Source organism: Rattus norvegicus, chromosome 3 (assembly GCF_036323735.1).
Source record: "Rattus norvegicus strain BN/NHsdMcwi chromosome 3, GRCr8, whole genome shotgun sequence".
NCBI lineage: Eukaryota > Metazoa > Chordata > Mammalia > Rodentia > Muridae > Rattus > Rattus norvegicus.
Window position 1 is genome coordinate 78,656,645 of NC_086021.1, and position 21,665 is coordinate 78,678,309.

Genomic DNA, 21,665 nt, shown 5'->3' on the forward strand with positions numbered 1-21,665 from the left:
CACACATTTAATGTATATCTGAAAGTGTTAGATTAGCGCATAAAGCTTGGGGCATCACTGATGTAGGACTTAGCTGAAGTGTTACAAAAGCAAAAGGATTTAAAGGAAGAACAAAGCAGGCACCTATGCGGGGGGGGGGGGGGGCGGAAATGGTGAAGATACTTTGCAAACCAATCTGAAAATGACCGGACATTAGATTTTCAAATACCCTGAATGGCTCTATAATTTTGTCTTTCTGGTTGTGAGCCCAGCCTTGAACAAGTGAGCCATAAAATTGTGCTGTATTTATAATAATCTGATGACCACCGGACACCTTCACTGCACCAGTGAATTCCTAAGTTCTTTAGCTAGATCTCAGCATGTGTGTTTGACGGTTTGGAGGCAGCTGGGGCTTTTTGACAGGTGGATCTCTTCGCTATTCTATTACTCTCATTACAGATTCCACCTGAACAAACGTAGGTACTAGGGATCAGTTTGGGCCACCTATATTTGGAATTTACAGTCTCTGGGTTCTTTTCACTTGACGTTCCGTGACAAGCCTCATGCTATGACAGGTATACTTGCTCAAAGAAGCACACGCCGTCTTCTGTTGGCTGTGGATTCGCCATGTTGAGATTTCTTCCCCACAGCACTGCTGCTCACTTCAAAAGGCTCAAACAGGACATCCTTTTGATCCTTAGGGCATGAAATCAAAGGTCTTCCTGCAACAGTCACTTCCTGGCCCTTGCTTATTAAACCACTGTACAATGGCCCTTCTGGTAGCCCTTTACAATTTCAAGTTTGTGGTATGAACAAACATTCAGATAGTACTTTTCACAAACATACCAGAATGTCTGCTTCTAAATGAATGTTCCATTTCAAAACAGTAATGTTAAGTATTTTGTTAACTTCTGGGAGCCAATTGAAAGAGTATTCTTTCTCATTGGGTCTTCTATTTTTACAATAAAAAAAAATCTGTTATCTATAGGAGTTTGCTTGCATGCATATCTGTGCACACCCTATGACTGGTGCCCATGGGCTTTGGATTCCAGGGAACTGGAGTTACAGATGGTTATGAGCCTCCACTGGGTGCTGGGAATCAAACCTAGGTCCTCAGGAGCAGTCAGTGCTCTTAACCACTTAGTCATTTCTCCAGCCCCTCCATGTCCTCATTCTTATTCTTATAGTGCCTTTCCCTTTATTGAATGACTAATAGATTTAAATTTGTTGTGTTTTCTGTGTACCAGACATAAATATCCATAGTGTATCACATCCTCAGAATATCTCTGTAATGTGCTGTAAGCCAGCTTTAGAAGTAATGACACAGGACACCCAATGGTAGTTAATTTGCATGAGGCAAAACCACAGTTTGCAGTTCCACAGGATTCCAGCAGGGGGCTCTGAGACACATCTCTCCTCTGCCCTTTTTCACCTGGTGTCTACAAGGGGAAACTATGTTAATACTGGCCTAAAGGTAATGAGGACTCTAGGGCCAGACAAAAAAGTGTACTCAGCAGATAACTCAGCCTTGCAGATTCTCTCTCTTTGTCTCTCTGTCTCTGGCTGAGTGTCTCTCTCTGTCTCTTTGTGTGTGTGTGCAACAAACTGAGTAAGCACCAGGACCTGTGCTAACGAACTTTAAACAGATCAGTAAATGCTGAGGTCTTTTATGGGGAGAGGAGGGCACCCTTTAACAGTCCTTTCAGGAGCCAACTCACCTGTCCATAGATAGGTGCTGTACAGGGAGCTGTACAATAAAACAAACACCAAAATTTGTCCAACAAAATTTTTTTCTTTAACAAAATTCCATATCACCATTCCAGCGCAAACAATAGTCTAAAGAAAAATTATTAAAAGGTTTTACAAGTAGCTAAAAGTAAATCATATGATTTAGTACCATAACAAAAAACTATTACTCTAATCAAGCCCATTAAAGTTTTATTCTCAGAAAATAATCATTCTTTTAAAATTATTGCTGATTATCAACTATTACATATTGGTCTTACTAAAATTCCAAGCTTCACCATTAAAAACCTGCTTTCCATAGAGCCTTCAATGATGTACATATTAAATGAAAATAAAGACTACATTCTAAATTCTATCCTTATATGGTAATGATTTACATAGACAATGTCAAATGTCTCTCCATTCTGACCCCAGCCAAAGACCTAACTGGAAAGGTTACAATTCTCTCTGGGTTACTGTTTCAGTCTTTAAGACAGTCTTACTGGTAGCACAGGCTGAGGTCACTTATGGCCACATTCCTGCTTCAGCCTCTTAAATGCTTAGAACCATAAGTGGGAGTCACCACACCCAGGTAAGAGCTCACTTTTTAACAATTCACGTGTTCGTATTTTAAAAATGCAAAGTCGTCACTGACTGCCATTATTAATCTCAGAATTTAAGACATGTTGTAATATTTGATACGTTAGCATGAATGAATTCTACATAAGTTATAATTGATCGTATCTGCTAATAATTTTGACTTTGTAACTGAAAAAAACATCCAACAAAGCAGTGTTTCCATGTAGCACACTAAGCCCAGGAGAAGGCACTACTGCAGCTGTCCATAGGCGTACTGACCTGAGCGATGAGTAGGTTAGCTGTGAGCATGTGAGGAAGCTGCTTATACTTCTTACTCAAGAGAAGAACAGACAGAGACCAGATCTTGAAGATAAAAGGTTCGGGTTATTTTTCTCAATCCTTATAGTTACTTATTAAACAGAACATCAAAAATCTTTTTTTTATTGGGGTATGGGATTGAACTCGCAGCCTTATACATGATAGACAAAGCACTCAGCCTCTGGCTACATCCTAGCCCTGGGCTTGTGAGACAGGACCTTGCTGTATAACTCGGTCTTGCACTGAACTCCCGATCCTCCTGTCTCAGCCTCCCAGTGCAGGTAACAGGTGTGTGCCACGACGCCTGGTCTCATGGTTAATATTTTTAGAGAATCCTCTTTATTCTTGTCCCAGAAGAAAGTTTAAGGTTTCATTGAAATTGAAGTTTGTTAATATAAATTGCTGTATCCACGATGATATAAAAGGCATGGGAGATCCGTGGTTAACAAATTAGTTCTGTAAGAACTAACTAATGGCTCAACCGGGGCCATATTCTAAGTAAGCCTATTACAGTGGCTGGGATGGGACACAATGCCACAACCATTTATTTAGGAAAGAACGTTTAAAAAAATTTTCCCTTTCTGATTGCTATGATACTACCTCCTGAGGAGTCGAAATTCCAAGTGGTCTTATTTCAAATAACAAATACCTCCCACACCAAGATTAATCTTATATTCCTAGTATTTAGAAGGATTGGGTGTTTTCTCTTCTTCCTCCTCTCCTTTCTTTTCTGGCTGGTATCCAGAACCTTGGGGCTCATGTATGCTAAGCACATGTTCTACAGCTAAGCTAGAACCCAGCACAAGACTGTGTTTCCATCCTGCATTTATAGTGATTTTCTTCTTTCTCTTAATTGCCACTGTAAGTTGACATCTTCTCTCTCTCCACTTGGATAAAAACTACATTCTTATCAAAGAACACAGATTTTTCAGACTATGTGATAGATATGAGTTTTTCTAAAACTCTCACTAATCGTGCATATTGCTAGTATATGTATCCATTCCTTAAAAACATTGTCTCCTTCTAATCTAGAGTTCTGACTGAATTCAGCAGGCAAGCTGACCTATGTGGATACTCTGGTTGTTAAAAGCATATACGTTTGAGGTAGCAGGACCATGTTTGAAAATTTCACATAAATAAATGGTTATCTTGATCCCAAAGACCTTTGCTGATCCTACGATGCTAGAATAGCTAGTTATGTGTATGGTGATCATTAGTCATAGAATGCTTATCTCATTGTCTCAAACCATAAAACAATCCACAGAACTGGGTGAAATGATTATCTCTGTAGCTAAGAAAACTAAGCCTAAGAGAGGTTAAGTAGCTCGGAAGAGATACATAGATAAACTGCAACGGGACCAGGACTCAAATCCAAGTCGGCTGAGTCTCACACCTTGCCCATGACACAGCTCAAAGCCCCTGACTGAAAAGACATAGTTAATTACAAAGTTGAGATCACACTTTTTCAGATAGGTTTTGCTTCTCTATTTTGTTAAATAGTTTTTTTAAAAAATAATTTGCTATTAGTAGTTACTTTCAAACTTATGTCGTGACTTCCATTCAATTTGACACTGAAGCAGACTTACCAAGGAGACCAGGCTGATAATGCTTATGTCAAAGCTAACATTCTGAATGGCATATGCCAGTGGCTTAGCATCCATGGTAGGAAAGGTCAATAACCAGGCAGAAACATACATGATTGGAGCAGACACAAATGTACTTATGACCATTCCTGAGGTTATCTGCAAAAGTGAGACCAAATTAAGGAGTCGTAATCTTGAACAATTACTTAAAAACTTAAATACCCATAATACATTAATGCATTTTAAACTGAGAATGAAAACCAGTAAGGACATTTTAGAATCCAGCACATTATCTGATGACTTATTTCTCCTTTATAAGAGAATTCTCCATTGAGAATTCTCCATTGGCCCCTCTTTCTAATCTAGGTTCAAATGGTGTTTACATATAAAAATATTGCAAACTCTGTTGTTGATGATTTAGGTTCTAGAAAAAGAACCCGTCCAATGGTCTAATTAAATCTATGGGCAGTTTTCTCCCATACCTCTTCACAAACTACGGGGGAGGTAATCAATTAACAGAAAATAATTACCAAACATAATATAGATCAATTAATGAAGTTGTCTCTCATATTATTTTGAGAACCCCTTAACACTGTGTATGCCATGTACAATATATACACAGGCACCGTTTATGTGCCAATTTTCTTAGTTTACTATGGGGTATTTTCTTGTGGCGATTGAATTATGATAGATTTTTTTTCCTTCAACATTTCAAAAGTTATGCCTCTGTAACTTTAAAAGCTTAAGTACTTGGAACAAAACAAAGGCTAGTAAAAAAAAAAAAAGCACAGGTTTAAAAAAATGGAAGAAAATATGCAACTAAGGTTCCCGTATTAAATAGCCGTGGCTATGCAACGTTACCGGGTCCTCCCTATTCACCGTGAGACAGCTTAGGAGTCTCAAATTCTCACTGAAAGAATGTTGCTGTCTGCGCTTTGCAACTCCGGTTTTCCCTTCAGCCCACACACCAGCCCTCTCCAGCGCATACGTACGATCTCCACTTCCATGTTGAATTGTGTTGCAAAGATAGCCACTCCTGGAGCCACAGGGAAGACGCCATAGAGAAACGCATAGTTGGACAGACTCGTGTGGTTCACTACGCTGTTACCCTTGTCCAGGACTTCCACCATTTCTCTGCACAGAAGGGGCAGCACCAGGCTGGAGACATAAGAGATGCAGAACGCGCTTAACACCAATACCTGTAACTACACTGGTGAATTTGGAATCATGTTACTACTGTTCTCCTGCCCAGAAAGTATATGCATTTCCAGGCACATCTTTTATTGCTGCTGGACATTTTGTTGAAAGTCAAGAATTCAGCTAGGAGCCGTTTCAAGAATAATGTCCTGGAATCTTTTCAAACATCAGGGAGCATAAAGGGGAAAAGTGACGTTTACAAAGTTTTCTTGGAAAAAGAAAAAGGCAAGCGTTAATAATCATAGCTGCTTTCCTGCTTCCTCTATTGGCTAACTGAAATGTTAGATGGAAGAGAGTTGAAAATCTTCGTAACTTCTTTTGAGAGTATTTCTAAACTTTTTGAAGCAGCTGAACTTGGTGACTAAGGGTTTAAATGGTCCGATTAACGATAACAGTGCAGCACAATAAAATCCTACAAAGCAGTAAAAACTAGGCATCTTAATAATTAGTTCTTGATATTTGTAAGTAAAGATAGATTTAGCAAAGGGAACTGAAACAACTGTGGGGAGCAGAAAACAAAGAGAAGTCAGATCTGGTGAGCAGTCTATTATTAGTCTCACTGTTTTCTAGAAAGAACATAGCACAGTCACTAAGCTAACTGGCTCGCCGATACATTGTCACAGCAGCGCCCAGGGGAGATACATTATGAATGTGTGTACATGTGCACAGGTGTGCCTGTGGAGGCTGAAGGCTGACACCGGATGTCTTCCTCAGTTGCTCTCTACCTTATTTTTTGAGACAAGATTCCCTCACTGAACCTGTAGCCAGCTAGGCTGGCTGACCAGGAAGCCCCAGGGACTCTCCATCCTCCAGCACTGAAATCCCAGGCATATGCCACGATGTCTGGCTTTTTACGTGCCTGCTACGGAACCAAACTCAGGTCCTCATCCTTGTGCAACAAGCGCTTTACAGACTGAACCGCCTCCCTAGTCCTAAATTACCCGTAGATGTCTGTTGTAATAGATAGTTCATGAAGCTAAGGCATTGTGATTCCTATTCATAAATTTATATATTGTATGTCTTTTATGTGTGTGGGTGTACTGCCCGGCTCCTAGTGCCCACAGAGGCCAGAAGAGGGAGCTGAACCACCCCCCACTCCCCACCCCTCCCCACCACCACCACCACGAACTGGACCCACCATTTGGTTCCTGGAATTCAAACCCCTATTGTCTGAAAGAAGAATCAATGCTGAGCCATCTCTCCAGCGTGGTTTGTTTTGTTTTGTTTTTAATTTAAAAATAGGAATCAAATATCTAAAGAGAATAAAAGACCTTTAAATTTTTAAATTAGCATTGAAATTACATTATTATTATTGAAAAGCATTCAAGTGGAAATACTAACTCGTACATTCTGAAGAACATATTACCATTTTGGAAATACAAATGTGTAACGTCCTGGTCCCAGGAATTTACCTCTTATATAAGAGTTGGATTCCACATTTAAGCGTGCCCTCGAACCTTGGGTAATAATGCAGTAAAATCATGTCAACTCCACAGCTGACAAGCCAATAAGCTTAAGAACTATTAACTAAAAAGTATTTCCACTATAACATTATCCCAATAATGATAATATTCTAGGTTTTTTTTTTTTTTTGGTTCTTTTTTTTCGGGGCTGGGGACCGAACCCAGGGCCTTGCGCTTCCTAGGCAAGCGCTCTACCGCTGAGCTAAATCCCCAACCGATAATATTCTAAAAATGTACATATTGGTTTACCTGTATTTAGAATGTTCAACCAAACTCACTCATGGTCAGTGAATGATTCCCAAGTTCTTAAAAAAATGGTGTATATTAAAAATTATTATACTTAAACAAAAAATGTGTTTATGATTTTTCATGGACTTAAAAATTTTGCAAAATTTATTTTTCAAATAGGATCTACGGATGTGTTATAGTTCAGTGGTAAAACAGCTACCAAGCTTGTAGAAGGCTCTGGGTTCGAAGCCCAGAAGCATAAAAATTAATTATGATGTTTACTGAGATATTGAAAATATTAGGTAAACTTTACACAAATACACTGAATGGGGGGGGGGAAAGCCTGAATAAAAACCGATAATCTTTATCTTCTGATAGCAAAGTAGAAAAAGTAACCTGCATGCCACAGTAAGAAAATAATTTTTTTTCCTTTTTTTTTTTTTTCGGAGCTGGGGACCGAACCCAGGGCCTTGCGTTTGCTAGGCAAGCGCTCTACCACTGAGCTAAATCCCCAGCCCCAAGAAAATAATTTTTAATAGTACCCAACTAGTCCATTTTTCTTTAAATCGCAACAATGATATAAGCAGGGATTAGTATTTAAAGGGAAAATATGTGCAATGCAATGGATGGCTGGGTTAAATAGGCTTCCGTTCTCAAACTAGACTCCCCAAGCGAGACTTACAGTTTAGCTGTGATGAGGACAATGAGCGCCACGAACGCCGACTTCTTCAGCCGCCTGATTTTTCCTACCATGGTCAGACCGAGATAGAACAGGGCTGACCCAGAGAAGGAGTTTGCAAGCCCATCAAGAAAATTTTCCATATACACAGGGATCTTTTTATCAAGAATAAAATTGAAGGCGATGCCAACGAAGACCATAAACACTATCGGGTTCTGTAACACGCGCAGGAATCCAAGTCCCACAATTTTTGCTTTGTTTTGAGAAGCATTTCGAGTGTCTTTTGACTTCTGGATTTCACAGAAGATGAACCCTATAGGGTTTAACATCATAAGAGATATTGGTGCCACCAAATAAATGTACTGGAGATATTCTGGGTATGTGGTTTGGTACAGAGCTTCAACTGTAAAACAAGAATATTGGTTTTAAAATGTTACCATGAAATTAGAGGAAGATGTATTTAACATTTTCTTGTTTGTATCATTGAAAATTAGTATAACTAGTGACAATCCATTCAGTTATTTTTAGGAAGGCAAGTTTTAGTAATAACACTGACAAGGAAGAAACACTAGATTAAGTATTAAGTACCATCCAGTTTATAAAGTAACAATCAACTTTAAATTATTTTTAATAAAAACGTAACTATTTTCCCAGACAGGGGAACCTTAAAGATGAACCACAAAGAAAAGGCGAGAGCTGTAAAATTTTTAAAAGAGTGATTCTAAGTAGAAATCTATATACGTAGTGATAGCCAAGATATCTGATCTTGATCTCATGGAGACAGCAGCTTCTCTGTGTGGTAAGGCAGGAGTCAGATCGGGGAGAGTAGAGTCAGAACTAAAGCAGCAGGACAGTGCTAGATGCAGTCTACACTCTGCAGGCAGAGGTGCAGGGACATGAAAGAGCTGAGGAGAGGTGGGTCCGGGACATATGAACTAAGTCCAGGAGTTTCTAGTCAGATTGTGAGCTATCAAGTTTATACTTTCCAGATGTGATCTAGGATGTGGCCATGTGAACTGGCAGCTAACCGGGAGGAAAGACTCACTGGACATGAGGAGGCCAGGGAACTGAGAGGGCAGAATTCAGTGGATCGCCGAGGAGGATGCTAAGTCAAGTGAGTAAGGCTCTTCTTCATAAGGAAGATGAGTCAGACGGTAAAGCGTGATGGAGGAAATGACTAGCATGAAGAGGTGACCAAGCCAGACAACAGAAACTTTAATAGTTGTCAGCAAGGAGCAGAGAGTAACGTCCTACAACAGTACCAGGTAGCTATGAGGAGGAAGGTGCCAGTCGTACCCACCCTTGCTTGTGGGGCACATCGGCTATGAGAAAAATGAAAGCAAAGACGGCTCCCAGGCAAGCCCAGAGGAGATGTAAGGAAGGAGAGGAGGCTGGAGCGGGGTAAGTGTTCGGTGGGGAGCAGCAGGGAGTCACACACTGTGTATCTAACTTGCAAAAGTAACTGTTCACTCCTAAGGAAACAAAAGCGCCTTCCCCTCCACCCCCCACCTCGGCATGTCTCCAAAGAGCCTGCTACTTACTGAAAAATGATGCCTGAGAAGTGTGAGATTTACAAGAAACGGTATATTGCAGAGCACACCTGCTATATTTTGTGGGTGATTTAAAAGGCTTTGGGGGCAGTTTAAGAAGAACTTGAGTCAGACAGAAGAGGGAGGTGAGGAAGAGCTAGGATCACAGGACTAGCAGTTCTAGAAGGTGAAGACCCAGGGAGGGACTGGCCTGAGGTGGACCAAGGCAACGTAAAGCGGCCGAGTACACAACTTGGTCTTCAGCCTGGATTTGGACACAGCGCTTGAGCCTCTCCAGCTGGAGGTTGACTCATAATGGATGTGAGGTTGAGAGGGAGAGAGCAAATGCACCCCTGCAATCATTCCAAGGATGGAGGCAGTCATGTGAACAGAATGTAGATCGAGTTTCTTAACAAGATAAAGTGACAGGGGTCGGGAAATATTTGTTTACCTACTCAGGATTCAGTTCATGTCAGACACATGTCCCGTTAAGGTTATGTAATCAATTATATCACCTCAGACCTTCACCTTGACCTCATTAGTTACTCTCACTTTTTAAAAGATTCAAATCATTTTTTTCTCTCAGCTAAGCACATACATAGGTCTGTAATATTTCCAAGACAGAGCAGAGGGTAAACTCATGGGATTGCATAAAACGTCATCAGTTCTCTTCACTGGTTTCTAAGTTAGATGTGGCGGCTGTACTTCATGTTTTCTGGTGCGTTACTTGCTTAAGTAAAAGCCATCTTGGTAATCACTCTTAGGTAGGTACACTTCTCCCGGGTTCCATCTCTAGGACAAGGGGGGTCTGTGTCTGCCTGGCACTTAAGTCTTTTTAGTGGAGTATGTATGTACTTGGGGAATGCCTTGTGGTTTCAGTCTGGCTTTAAGAATTTTTCCTAAGTGGCCACAATGCAAAAATGCAAAGGTGTTTTCTGTGGTAACCTCCAGCTCCAACACCACACTCTCCTCAAAGCTCTGATACAGGCTGATCACTTGTGTCCAGAAATTTCCTTTCCAGGCACATTAGTGATCACTACTACATAACTAATATTCATTCTCTCTCTCTCTCTCTCTCTCTCTCTCTCTCTCTCTCTCTCTCTCTCTCCCTCTCTCTCTCTCTCTCTCTCTGCTATAGATAGGCAGTCATCAAAAACAGCAGCACTCCCTCCCCATCCTGCTTTGCTACAGGAAGCTACATGCTCAGTTGCCAGGCATAGCATCAACGGCAAGCAGCACACAGTGTGGCAGCTTGAAAGAAAAAGACAGAGACTATAACCCACATCATTCTTTACAGTGTATCACTGTTCTGTCTTACTAGTTATTGTGAAGCTCTTGATGTATCTAATTGATACATTAGACTTGATCGTAGGTATGTGTAAGACAAATGCCTACTACAGATAGTTCTCAGAAGGAGGATTGAAACATGCTCCTGTCAGATATGGAAGACTATTGTCCTTCCTTCCTTTTCAGAGTCTTGTATTTTCTCCTCTTGGATCTTACAGTTAAAAGTCTGAAAATTAGGTTACTTAAAGTATCTAATTAACCAACGGTCTTTGTGTTTCCTCAACCACTCTTTTCAACCATATTAACTCCAAAGAGTACCATCTACATCACAACTATTCAAAGTTAAAACTTTCAAAAATTAATATCTTTCTATCATTTCCACCATCACTGAAACAGCCCCGGTGGCTTTCTTTTAATGAGCACAGCCAGTCCCCATAATTACCCTCGTATTTATCCAACACATCCTTTACTGCTCCATAAAGCAAAGACTCCATCTGCCAGATCATATCACAGGCCCAGCAGACAAACACTAATTCCTGATTAGAAGCTCTGCTTGCTGATCATGCCTTCACTCTGACATCCTGGAATTATTTGTTCCTTACTGAAACCTGCCTACTATTTGAGGCTAGCTCCTTGTGGACTCCTACCGAGTCTCCAACCTACATCATTAAATCTTACCCTCTCTAGAAATACACCATACACTGCATAGTATCAATGCCACCTCATTTTATAATCCACAGACTCCCCCCCCAGCACAGTGACGAACAAATCTGATGACCAGGGTTAACTGAGGAATGCTGAGGGCTTCAGATAGAGTAAAAATGTATTTACTCTATAACATAGCTGCTATTGGCTGACCTCTTTTTGGACCCGTATTTTAAGAATTATCACCTTGGTTGGCTTTTTTGATGCAGGTGTGCGCACGTTCACGTATGTGTGCATGTGTGTAGAAGTGAGAGGCGATGCTGAGTGTCTTTCTCAATCACTCCCCACTGCACTCTTTTAGACAGGGCCTCTCTTTGAACCCGGAGCTCACTGATTCAGTTAGACTGGCTGACCAGCGACCACCAGGGATCTCTGTCTCTACCTCCCCAGCGCTAGGATTTTAGATCCACACCAGGCTCATGCTTTACGAAGCAAGCGCTTCACCAACTGCGCTGTCACCCTAGCTCACTTTGTTGTTTGATCTCACACTGTAGCCGAGGCTGGCTTTGAACTCCCAAAGGTCCTCTTGATTCATTCAGCCCCATGAATGGTGGGATTACCAATTCATTTGGAATTGGCAGATAAAAATGATATGTGTTATTATGTAACACATGTCATTCTGAAATTTATGCATTTTGCAATGGTTAAATTAAGCTCACCAGCATGCATATTTTCTTATGTAATTCTTTATGATGTGAACACTTACATTGTTATTAACTGTATTCACTATTTATACAATGGTTCTCTTGAACTCATTCCTCCTATCTAACTGAAATTTCATTTCTTTCCTTTCTACACATTGTGAATATTTATAATGCAGGTTACAATTAGAGCCTTTTAACTCAGCTGAATGAACACATAGGGGCGAAAGAAGTAATGTCTACTGGGAGAGCAAATAATTATGATTAAATAAATACTTATTAAATTCCTAGAGAAAAGGAGCTCAACGTGGGAATTTTAGTCTCTTTTGCCTCTCATTTCCATAATTACTTAACATTCCATCTTTATAGACTGGCGGCGCCTTCCCTTTGTTGGCAAGCTGAAGACAACCTTTCCAGTCAGATAGGAAATACACATGGATACAGTGACCTATAGCAACTAAAATTAGATTTATAATCACGACATCAACTATTAGGTCCTAATTAATTAATGATTATAAATAAGGCTCTTAGAGGGAGGGGGAATCCCATTATGAGGAGTTATTATATAGCTTGGAGGAACTAAGAAAAATTAGCCACCCGCTGTGTCTCCTATTTTGATTTCTGCAGGGTTTCAATCTCTAGCAAATAACACAAAGGCCCTGACAAGACCATCCCGTTATTTAATGGCATCCCGTTAAAGGCCCCATCTCCTTTCTGTTTACAGCTTGAGCACTAGAGCATAATTATGATTAGCCAGGGTACTTATGCTATCAGCATTGTTTGAAGAATAAATTATAGGACTTAACTATGCCCTATTAGTATATTTTAATGACAGAGGCAGGAAGCCCATTCTGATCTGCTGACATACGTCGGCATTTCATCTTAGTAGACTCTTGGTTTCTCCTCATACCTGGATCTTTAAAAGTACCTCTGGAAGGAATTGTCCTAAAAGACAGTATGCTTCTTTTAGTCTGTAATTCAGTTGACGCTGACATAAAAACTACACAGTAATGTAGCACTGCTTATGTTCTATATACTATAGTCACAATATACAGAAAAGATATGTAGCCACCTTCTTTCCTTTATTCACTAACTTATCTGTCTTCCCTCTGTGACGGCATTTCCCAAGTCACCTGTAAACTGGGAAGAGGAGGAGTCAATGCAGCCTTAAGAAGCATGTTTCTTCTAATGCATTATCAATACTCTACTATGAACACGACCGTGGGGATTCCTAGGAGAGGTCTCTCTGATGACTGTCTCCTCGGTTCACCACGAACAGAGTGGAAGACAGATGGACACAGACGGTATTAACAAATACCCCATTAGGGAGCAGACACTTAGCATCATGCTCTGGAGCACGTCTCCCATTTTACAAGCGGATGAGAGAGCTGTCTATAGGACCGGCTTTTACTAACGTGATCGTCTGCAGCCTGATGGTACGAGAGTTATTATCTGTAACACAAACAGCAAACATTATGATCCATCCCGAACTGACCAACACATCCAGCAAGGCCATTTGGGTTGCCATAGGAACCTGATTATTACCAGTTTACTGATATAATGTGGAATGTAAGAAAAACTGTGATGAAAATAGCTTGGCTTATACATTTGATTTGGAAGGTATCTTAATAGAGAAAGTAATTTATCTAATAGCTTTTTTCCACTTCTGTTCTTTTTCTCCCTTTGTGGGTTCACACATCTGTGTGTGCATCCCGGGGCTAGAGGAAGATGTCTGAAGCCTTTCTCCATCTCCCTCTACCTTATGCGAGGGACAGGTCTCTCATTGAACCTGAAACTCGGTTCAGTTAGGCTGACTGGCCACCTCACCTCCCAGCATGAGGGTTACAGGTAGGAAAGGCCTGCCTGAGAAAATCTTTCATTAAGGGCAAAGAAACACACACACATAAAGCAGGTACACAGAGTCCAAGATCTTTCAGAAAGCAGAGGAGGCCTCAGGAAGCTAAGGCCTCGTGCTTGGCCTTTATGTGGGTGCTGGGGCTCTGAATTCAGGTCCTCTTGCTTCTGCAGCAAACATTCTAAGCCCCCACCCCCACCCCACCCCTTAGGGCATAGTTTTAAGGACAGACTAAACTGCTAAATTTACAAAGGTTGGTTGGGTCTCCTAAGAGAGGCTTAGTCTTGTTATGTAACTGTGTGGCATAAAGGAGCATCTGGGATAGAGAGCCTGAAAGCCTAGAGCTGGGTCTGGGGCACATGTCAGCCGCGTGACCCTCAAACAACCCTGTAACCCTGTCTCCTTACTTGAAAGTGATATTATGTGCCCTATTCAAATAATAAAGTCCCTGTAAACTATAAAGTTACAAATGTTAGTTTTCTTTCTGAGCTCACTAGTTTACAAAGGCATGAAACTATACACGTCTAGCTCAGGTCTAAAATAAGAACAATATTTACTAAATACTTAATCAACCCTGTGGCCATGAGCCCCTTCTGGAGTCTTTATACTACAAATCCTTGACCAGACTACATTCTTGGTTCTCTTAAGGAGATGAACAAACCAACCTCGGCTGGTTGTGTAACTTCAATGTAAAGTTTAGTAACTGTACAGGAATACCTACAGAGCTTCTATTTATAGACCAATTTCCCGAGAGCCTTGGGTTCCTCCGTCCGTCTCTTGCTTTACTCAGTGTTACCTGATTTCTTTGGTAAGGTGGGAGGAGGTGAGAAGGCAAAGTTCTGTACAATCTTTTTGGTGGGAATGGTGAACTGACTTGGGGGAGGAGGATGGGACAAACAGAGGAGGCTTGAGAGTTCACTGTAGGTTTCAACTGCCCAATGGAACATTCCACTCAATCTGAGAAGCCTGAAGCCAGCACTTGGCCCCAAGTACCTTCTCCTCACACCTGCCCCTTACCTATTCTTCTGGCCCCTGCTAACATAGACCAGGATCTTGGTTTCAATCTCTAACTTGATTTTTTTTTTCCACTAAAATATAAATTCAGGGTGTTTGAGAACTTTGTCATAGGACTGTGCCTAGCCGCTGGTTCAGTCTCTGGCATGCGGCACTCCCCCATAAGCAACTGAATGGAGACAGGCCCAATGCTCCCCATGCTGTGCTGTGTACCTAAAATATACACAACTTGCATTTTTAAATATGACAAAGTGGTTTCCAGGAATGGTGGTATATTCCAAAAAGCAGAATATATTTCCTCTCAAGAAACCTCGGCATCCCAAATTAGTGTGTTTATTGTTTTAGCAGAAAACATAAAATCCAGCCGCATACACAACTGCAGATGCCACAGTGTCCTTGGCAGCTCTGACCTTAAACAACTTCAACATAATCCACTAAAAACTTCGATAACGAGCTCATAACAAATTTTAATGTAGAAATAGTCTATGTGTTCTAGGGCACAGGAACAAGAGCGGTGTGGGGACGCCACTTTTAAATTCCCACTGCTGACATGTGGCGATGACACTCCCATAGAGTCATAAGATTTTATATTAAACATAATTTAAATCAGATTGCGATCCCTTCTAGGAATTCGGTTTCTTTACATGAGATAATTGAGAAGAGAATGAATACTATTAGAAAGATTGGCCCCTAAGGTATTAGGGTATGGCTACTTATTTAAGGCAGATAATTAAGTGGTCCTTAAACTCTGAAATTAAAGAAAAAATATGTTCTAATTTAAGACAGCTTTAAGAAAAAGATGATGGATGAGTGGAGAAGGTCTGGGAGGAATTTGGGGAGGGGAAATTATAATCAGAATATTTTTTATAAAAATATACTAATATAGTTATAAATTACTAATATAAAACACTAACAAATGCCCAGATAAATAAAAAATGTATATTACCACATAAAATGCTTGACTACTTTTTAAAATGAAGAAGGAGGAGGAGGAGGAAGAGGAAGAAGAAGAAGAGGAGGAGGAGGAAGAGGAGGAAGAAGAAGAGGAGGAAGAGGAGGAGGAGGAAGAGGAGGAGGAGGAAGAGGAGGAGGAGGAGGAAGAGGAGAAGAAGAAGAAGAAGAAGAAGAAGAAGAAGAAGAAGAAGAAGAAGAAGAAGAAGAAGAAGAAGAAGAAGAAGAAGAAGAAGAAGAAGAAAATGACTTACCTATAGGGTATCCCAAAGCAAAGTCATTGCTCTGTGTAGCAAAGATAGGGAACAGTCCAGCTTTGCTAAATCGACTCTCAGGACTGGCAACCAACAGGGTTAACACGCATACAACGAAAAATACAGAGGCCTTGCCAATTAGGATGCTATATAGAAAAGCCCAATCCACATTGGCAAAATTAAGCACAACCATGTTTTTGAATAATAAAGCTGGGAGGGCAAATCTGGAGACGAAGTTTCCCAGTCCTTTGGCCTGTGTGGATGTTATGACATTGGCCCTTCCCGCTATGTACCCACAAAGGACGATGCCAAAGCACTCGAGTAACGCTGGGAAGAGCCTGGTTATTGACATCGGAGGTGGGTCACTGGTGGAATTAAAGCCATGACTGGCAGACAAAGTCTCATTCATATTAACAGCAAGAGTTGAGTTCTTTGCTGGGAAATAAGAATCCATCTTCCCTCTCCCTGTACTTCCAGACTGGTCTCTGAAAAAGAAAAGAAAAGAAAAGAAAAGAAAGAAAGAAAGAAAGAAAGAAAGAAAGAAAGTAATTAATTAATTAATTAATTCAGTGTTATGACCAAGCAGAGTTCACACTGAAACAGACTTCAGGAAAACCTGGACGTACTCACATATTAATGGCCAACTAGGTGTCTGTACTCCCTTCACTCTCCACCAGGGGAAGACACAATGGGACAGAGGGGAAGATGCCTCACTCTCAAAGGTAAGTCAGCTCAAAATATTTATGTTACCATTCCATTTTTGGAGCCAGACTTGGGTAAAATAAGATCCGCAAACAATACAGCTAGAGTGATGCCCTATGGTTCTCTCCAGGGATCCACCATTCACCTCCATCTAATGGACAAGAGGAGGGCCACAGTGTGCAGAGTGTTGCACCCAGATTCTCCGACAGAAGTTCTCAGGGATGGTTCGAGGAGTCACACTGGAACAAGACAGTCCCTTCCAGCCTGTGGTCATGCTTGAGCATAAGGGAGAACCATAGGGTATTACTTACCAACCTTGAACTCAAAACTTAAGTTTCTGTGCTTCGCTTTATCATCTGTGAGACGCCAGCCCCTACAATCTAATCACGGCCAGCACACAGTAATCACTTATCCAAAGTGGAAGATAACTTTTGGTGGAGTAGGAAGGCGCCTGTGGGGGAAAAAAATGATGGAATGATATCAGTTCACCAGCCTTCTCTTAGTTCCTGTTTTGTAAGCACACACATTGGCCTACAGTCCCTTGGTGCCACAGGGGACTCTGCACATGGAGTTCCCTCTAAAAGGCTGTCTACCATTTGCACTGCCCACATAATTAGCACTCACCCATACCCCAAACCCAACCAGATGGTTCAGGAGTCATTTCATCAGGTGAGGTTCCTTTAATCACACAGTTAGGCATGGTTTGTTCACAAATAAAATCATGAGCCTTCCCTTTAGTGTCTTTTTCTCAGTTTGTTTATGCCAAGGCCTTCGAATGACTGACGTATGCCTGTCTCCTTTACCAGACTTTAAATGCCATAGAAGCAACGTCCCTAATATCTAGCACAATACCGGGTACATAGGCATTAGGGGGGGGCAAACTTGATTCATTAAAATTTTTCATTAAATTCATTGAATAACAACCTGTTCTTAAATCAGTCTCTTCTCCCCCTGTCTGTCCCCTCTTAGGCATTGTATAAATCATGAGCGAATAATCTTTCTTTTCTAAATGACAAATGTTTTTTACAGTAGTACAAGCCCCCAAAATACAAACTGTATTCTAATGTTCTAGAGCTGCTCAGATTTTAAAGAGCACGTTCTGTGCGCTAATGTGGCAACTGTCACACTCCCTCCTCTGCCAGAGACACAAGGAGCACAAACTTTAGATAATCCTGAGATGAACTGGCTTTGGTTGGTAATTTGAAACTAATGTGATGGTAATTAACAATTTCTAAGTTCTTGTTCTAGGTTTACATCTAAAGTAGCCTTACATAAGATGGGAGAAAAGAATCTGGTGCAATTTACAATGCTTGGGTTAAGTTCTCAAACGCCCGCGCAGACCAAAGGTCAACTAATACACAGGGTTCTGTAAGAGAATACTCCCCGTGTTGCTCTCTAGAAGCCAAGCCCTTTAAAAACCTTATATGTAATTAGGATTAAGACAAGTATTTCCTTTTTTCTACCAGGATTAAGCAGGAGTGGTCACAGACTTCCAACTTTCCAAATAAGCCCCAAATTATATGGATACACACAGGCAGGTTGGGGCACACAGCTAAGTTCTGGTTGATACACACAGCCAGGTTTTGGTTGGGACACACAGTTATCCTTGAAGGAGCTGGTTAACAATCAGACTTAAGTATTAAAAATTGGAGCTCTTAACAAATGTGTCCTTAGAAAGGTAGTAGGAAAGGAGGTTTTGTGTGTGTGTGTGTGTGTGTGTGTGTGTGTGTGTGTGTGTGTGTATGCTTAACATGCTTAAACAACAATCTTTTTTCATTGCTTTTTTTTTTTGGGGGGGGTTCTTTTTTTTCGGAGCTGGGGACTGAACCCAGGGCCTTGCGCTTCCTAGGTAAGCGCTCTACCACTGAGCTAAATCCCCAACCCCTTCATTGCTTTTTTTATTGGGTATATTTCTTTATTTACATTTCAAATGCTATTTCCTTTCCAGGTTTCCTGTCCACAAGCCCCCTATTCCCCTTCCCCTCCCCCATAAGGGTACTCCCTCCCATTCACCTCCCCTTACCAACCCCCCAACATTCCCCTGCACTGAGGGTCCAATCTTGGCAGGATCAAGGGCTTCCCCTTCCACTGGTGCCCCAACAAGGCTATTCTCTGCTACATATGCAGTTGGAGCCCAGGATCAGTCCATGTATAGTCTTTGAATAGTGGCTTAGTCCCTGGGAGCTCTGGTTGGTTGGCATTGCTGTTTTTATGGGGTTGCAAGCCCCTTCAGCTCTTCCAATTCTTCCTCTAATTTCCCCAAAGGGGATCCCGTTCTCAGTTCAGTGGTTTGCTGCTAGTATTCACCTCTGTATTTGACATGCTCTGGCTGTGTCTCTCGGGAGAGATCTATATCCGTTCCCTTTCAGCATGCACTTCTTAGCTTCATCAATCTTATCTAGTTAAACCACAATCTTAATTAACAATATTTAAGTGAAAAGTGTAGTAGACTTTGAGCCTTAGCATATCAGCTCTTTGGGCCAATTACTTTGCCTCCCTGAGTCAGTTTCCTTTACTGTAAAACGAGTGGGAAAACTACTTAGAGAAATATTGTATGGAAAGCACAACTCATCACAGAGTAGGCCTTCAAGAAATGGCAGCAATAGTCCTAGTGCCAAGTGTGGTACCCCATGCTGGAAACCCAGTCCTGGGACACAGAAGTAGGAGGAGCACAAATTCAACTGGGCTGCCATTGAGACACTATTTCAAAAAATAAAGAAACAAATGAACAACCAGCAAAGAATAAACCAAGAGGATGAGAGAAAGAGGGGGGCAGAGAGATTGTAGACCTAATGATAATGTTAACAACCGTAACAAGGTGAATAGCATTCATTGTCCTGACTGGCTATACAAACACACTTGACATTTAAGATTCTCAACAACAGACATACTTGATAGTCCACAAAGTTACCAGCCTCTGTTTCAGACCCAGCAATTGAGAGTTGAATTGAGTTTGATCTTAAGTAGCAATTGACAGTGAAAAGAGCTCTCCATGGTGATGGCCAAGAGGTTTAACAACTCCCAGAGTTCGACTTTCAATTAAATGAAAATTAAATGAAACTTTTAAAAGTAATCTGCCCTTTTCCCCCTTTTAATTTTTTTCCAGTGTTACCAATAGTTCCTGAGGCAAATGAAAATTAAAATGACTTCTAGTCTGACATAATGTCACACACCGGTAATCCCAACACTAGGGAGGCAGAGGCAGGGACCATGAGTTCAAGCTCAGCTACAAAGAAAAGCCAGCCAGGACTTATATTAGCAGCTGTCTCAAAATAAGGAAGGGGGGAAAAAACCCTAAAAATAACTCTAAAGTTTTATCTCATACCATTTTAAACATGAAAAAAAAAAACGAAACAAAAAAACCGCTTCCTAAGCACATTTCATGATTAACAAGAACCACAACAAAGGAAGTTTAAAAAAAATGCCATCTAGTCCTTTAATCTACAAAAACAGGGCTTGTTACAGAACAAACAAGTTGACCTATCACTGCAAAAGCCAGTTCACTGGGGCAGATACTAGAAAACGAAGTATACAAATGGTCTAGTCACATCATATCTGACTTAGATAACATCACCAAAGCACTGAAATTGTAGGTTAATTGCTATTAAGTTAAAATGTGGTGCAGTGTGAACTTGAAAGAAGAAGATTTAAACTGAGGCTGTTCTCTTCTCAAACACTACTATCCTTTCTATGGGAGAAAAGCCTAATGCCTTGCGGCACTATAAACGCATTCTTCAACATCAACAGGCACTCCATTCACTGCCTTTACCCTTGTCTATCTGCAGGGACAGACTTTGGCCCGCCAAGATAAGAGGTGCATAGTCCCTAACCAAATAGATCCCGAGGGCAGCTGACACCCATGGAAGTGGAAAGCCAGGACATGGGAGTCACAACGTCAGGTGCTCCATAAAGAAGTAAGGGAGAAAATTTGGCGCAAAGCACTAAGTATTTGGTGTTCACGAGGGGCAGATACTAAGGCCACCTTGGGATAAAGTAAGAAGTCTGAGATGACAGTGTGGGCGCACGTGCAACGGGGTGCTCCGCACCCTGGGGATCACAGATCTGGCACCATAGGGTACAAGTCGTCCCTTGTGAGTAGCCCATCTCTAGTGTTCATGCAGGTTTCAGGCGCAGGCGCTGCGGAGCAGAAGCGAACAGGCGCAGCAGCGAGCCGAGGCGCCAGGGCACTGGAACCTGGCGCTACCCACTGGTCCAGACCCCAGAGGCAGGCGCCAGAGCAAACGCCACCAGGGCTCATCTCACCTGCTAGGTTTGCAGCTCCGGCTGCGAGGAGAAGGAAGCCGGTGCTCGCAGAGGACTAGGCAGCGAGCACACTGCCGTCATCTCCTGCCCGGAGCCCTCTTCTAAAGGCTTGAGCCAGCAGCAGATGCCCAACCACGTTCCGAGAAAAGGGAGGGGTGAGCCGCTGCGGGCCTGTCAGCTACCTTAGGCGTCTGCGGCCGGGTACCTCCTCCCCGCCTCCGCCCCGCCTTCAGGCCCCGCCCCTGGCCTGGAGGACAGAGAAGCGGGTCTCCACTCTGCCGTGAGGCCCCGCCCCCAAGCTCGGGGCATGGCCCTGCCCCTCCAAAGGCCCCGCCTCCAGCATGGAGGTCCGCGTTTCGAATCTCCACCCCCAAGCTCGAGTGATACACTGCGCTCCGCCCTAGGGCCCCACCAAGGGACCCGCCCCTAGCCAGAAGGTCGGAATGCGGGTCCCCTCCTCGCCCTTAGGCCCCGCCCCCAAGGACAAGCGACAGCGCTCCGCCCCCGGTACCCGAGGCCCTCCCACACAGCCCGGTCCCTGCCCTCAGGCCTCGCCCCCGCCGGAGCCGCAAGGCCGCCGGGCTCCAATAGCAGTACTTCCGGCTTTTCTCCTCCCACAAGATGGCTGCCGGGGTGGGGATTGGCAGTGTTGGTTTCCTCCGCCTCTGCTCAGACTCGCAGAGGCCTATCCTTTTGGTTAACCTCAGCCTTCA

At 42.2% G+C, this 21,665-nt stretch overlaps 1 protein-coding gene across 4 annotated transcripts in view; it reads right to left on the reverse strand.

Annotated features, from left to right (window-relative positions):
• Gpr155 (G protein-coupled receptor 155) overlaps window positions 1-21,159 on the reverse strand; it is a 53,873-nt gene extending 32,714 nt beyond the window's left edge. For 3 of the 4 annotated variants that reach the window (XM_006234356.5, XM_039105161.2, XM_006234357.5), the window contains exons 1-6: window positions 15,988-16,441; window positions 7,755-8,154; window positions 5,177-5,342; window positions 4,188-4,343; window positions 2,563-2,646; window positions 1,698-1,815 (exon numbers count right to left, since the gene is read on the reverse strand). In XM_006234356.5, the coding sequence (XP_006234418.1) occupies window positions 1,698-1,815; window positions 2,563-2,646; window positions 4,188-4,343; window positions 5,177-5,342; window positions 7,755-8,154; window positions 15,988-16,441 (1,378 nt within the window). Of the gene's footprint in view, window positions 1-1,697; window positions 1,816-2,562; window positions 2,647-4,187; window positions 4,344-5,176; window positions 5,343-7,754; window positions 8,155-15,987; window positions 16,473-20,952 lie in introns of those variants that run through there. The other variant, NM_001107811.1, reaches the window with a different exon arrangement.
• Window positions 21,160-21,665: the final 506 nt, after the last annotated feature.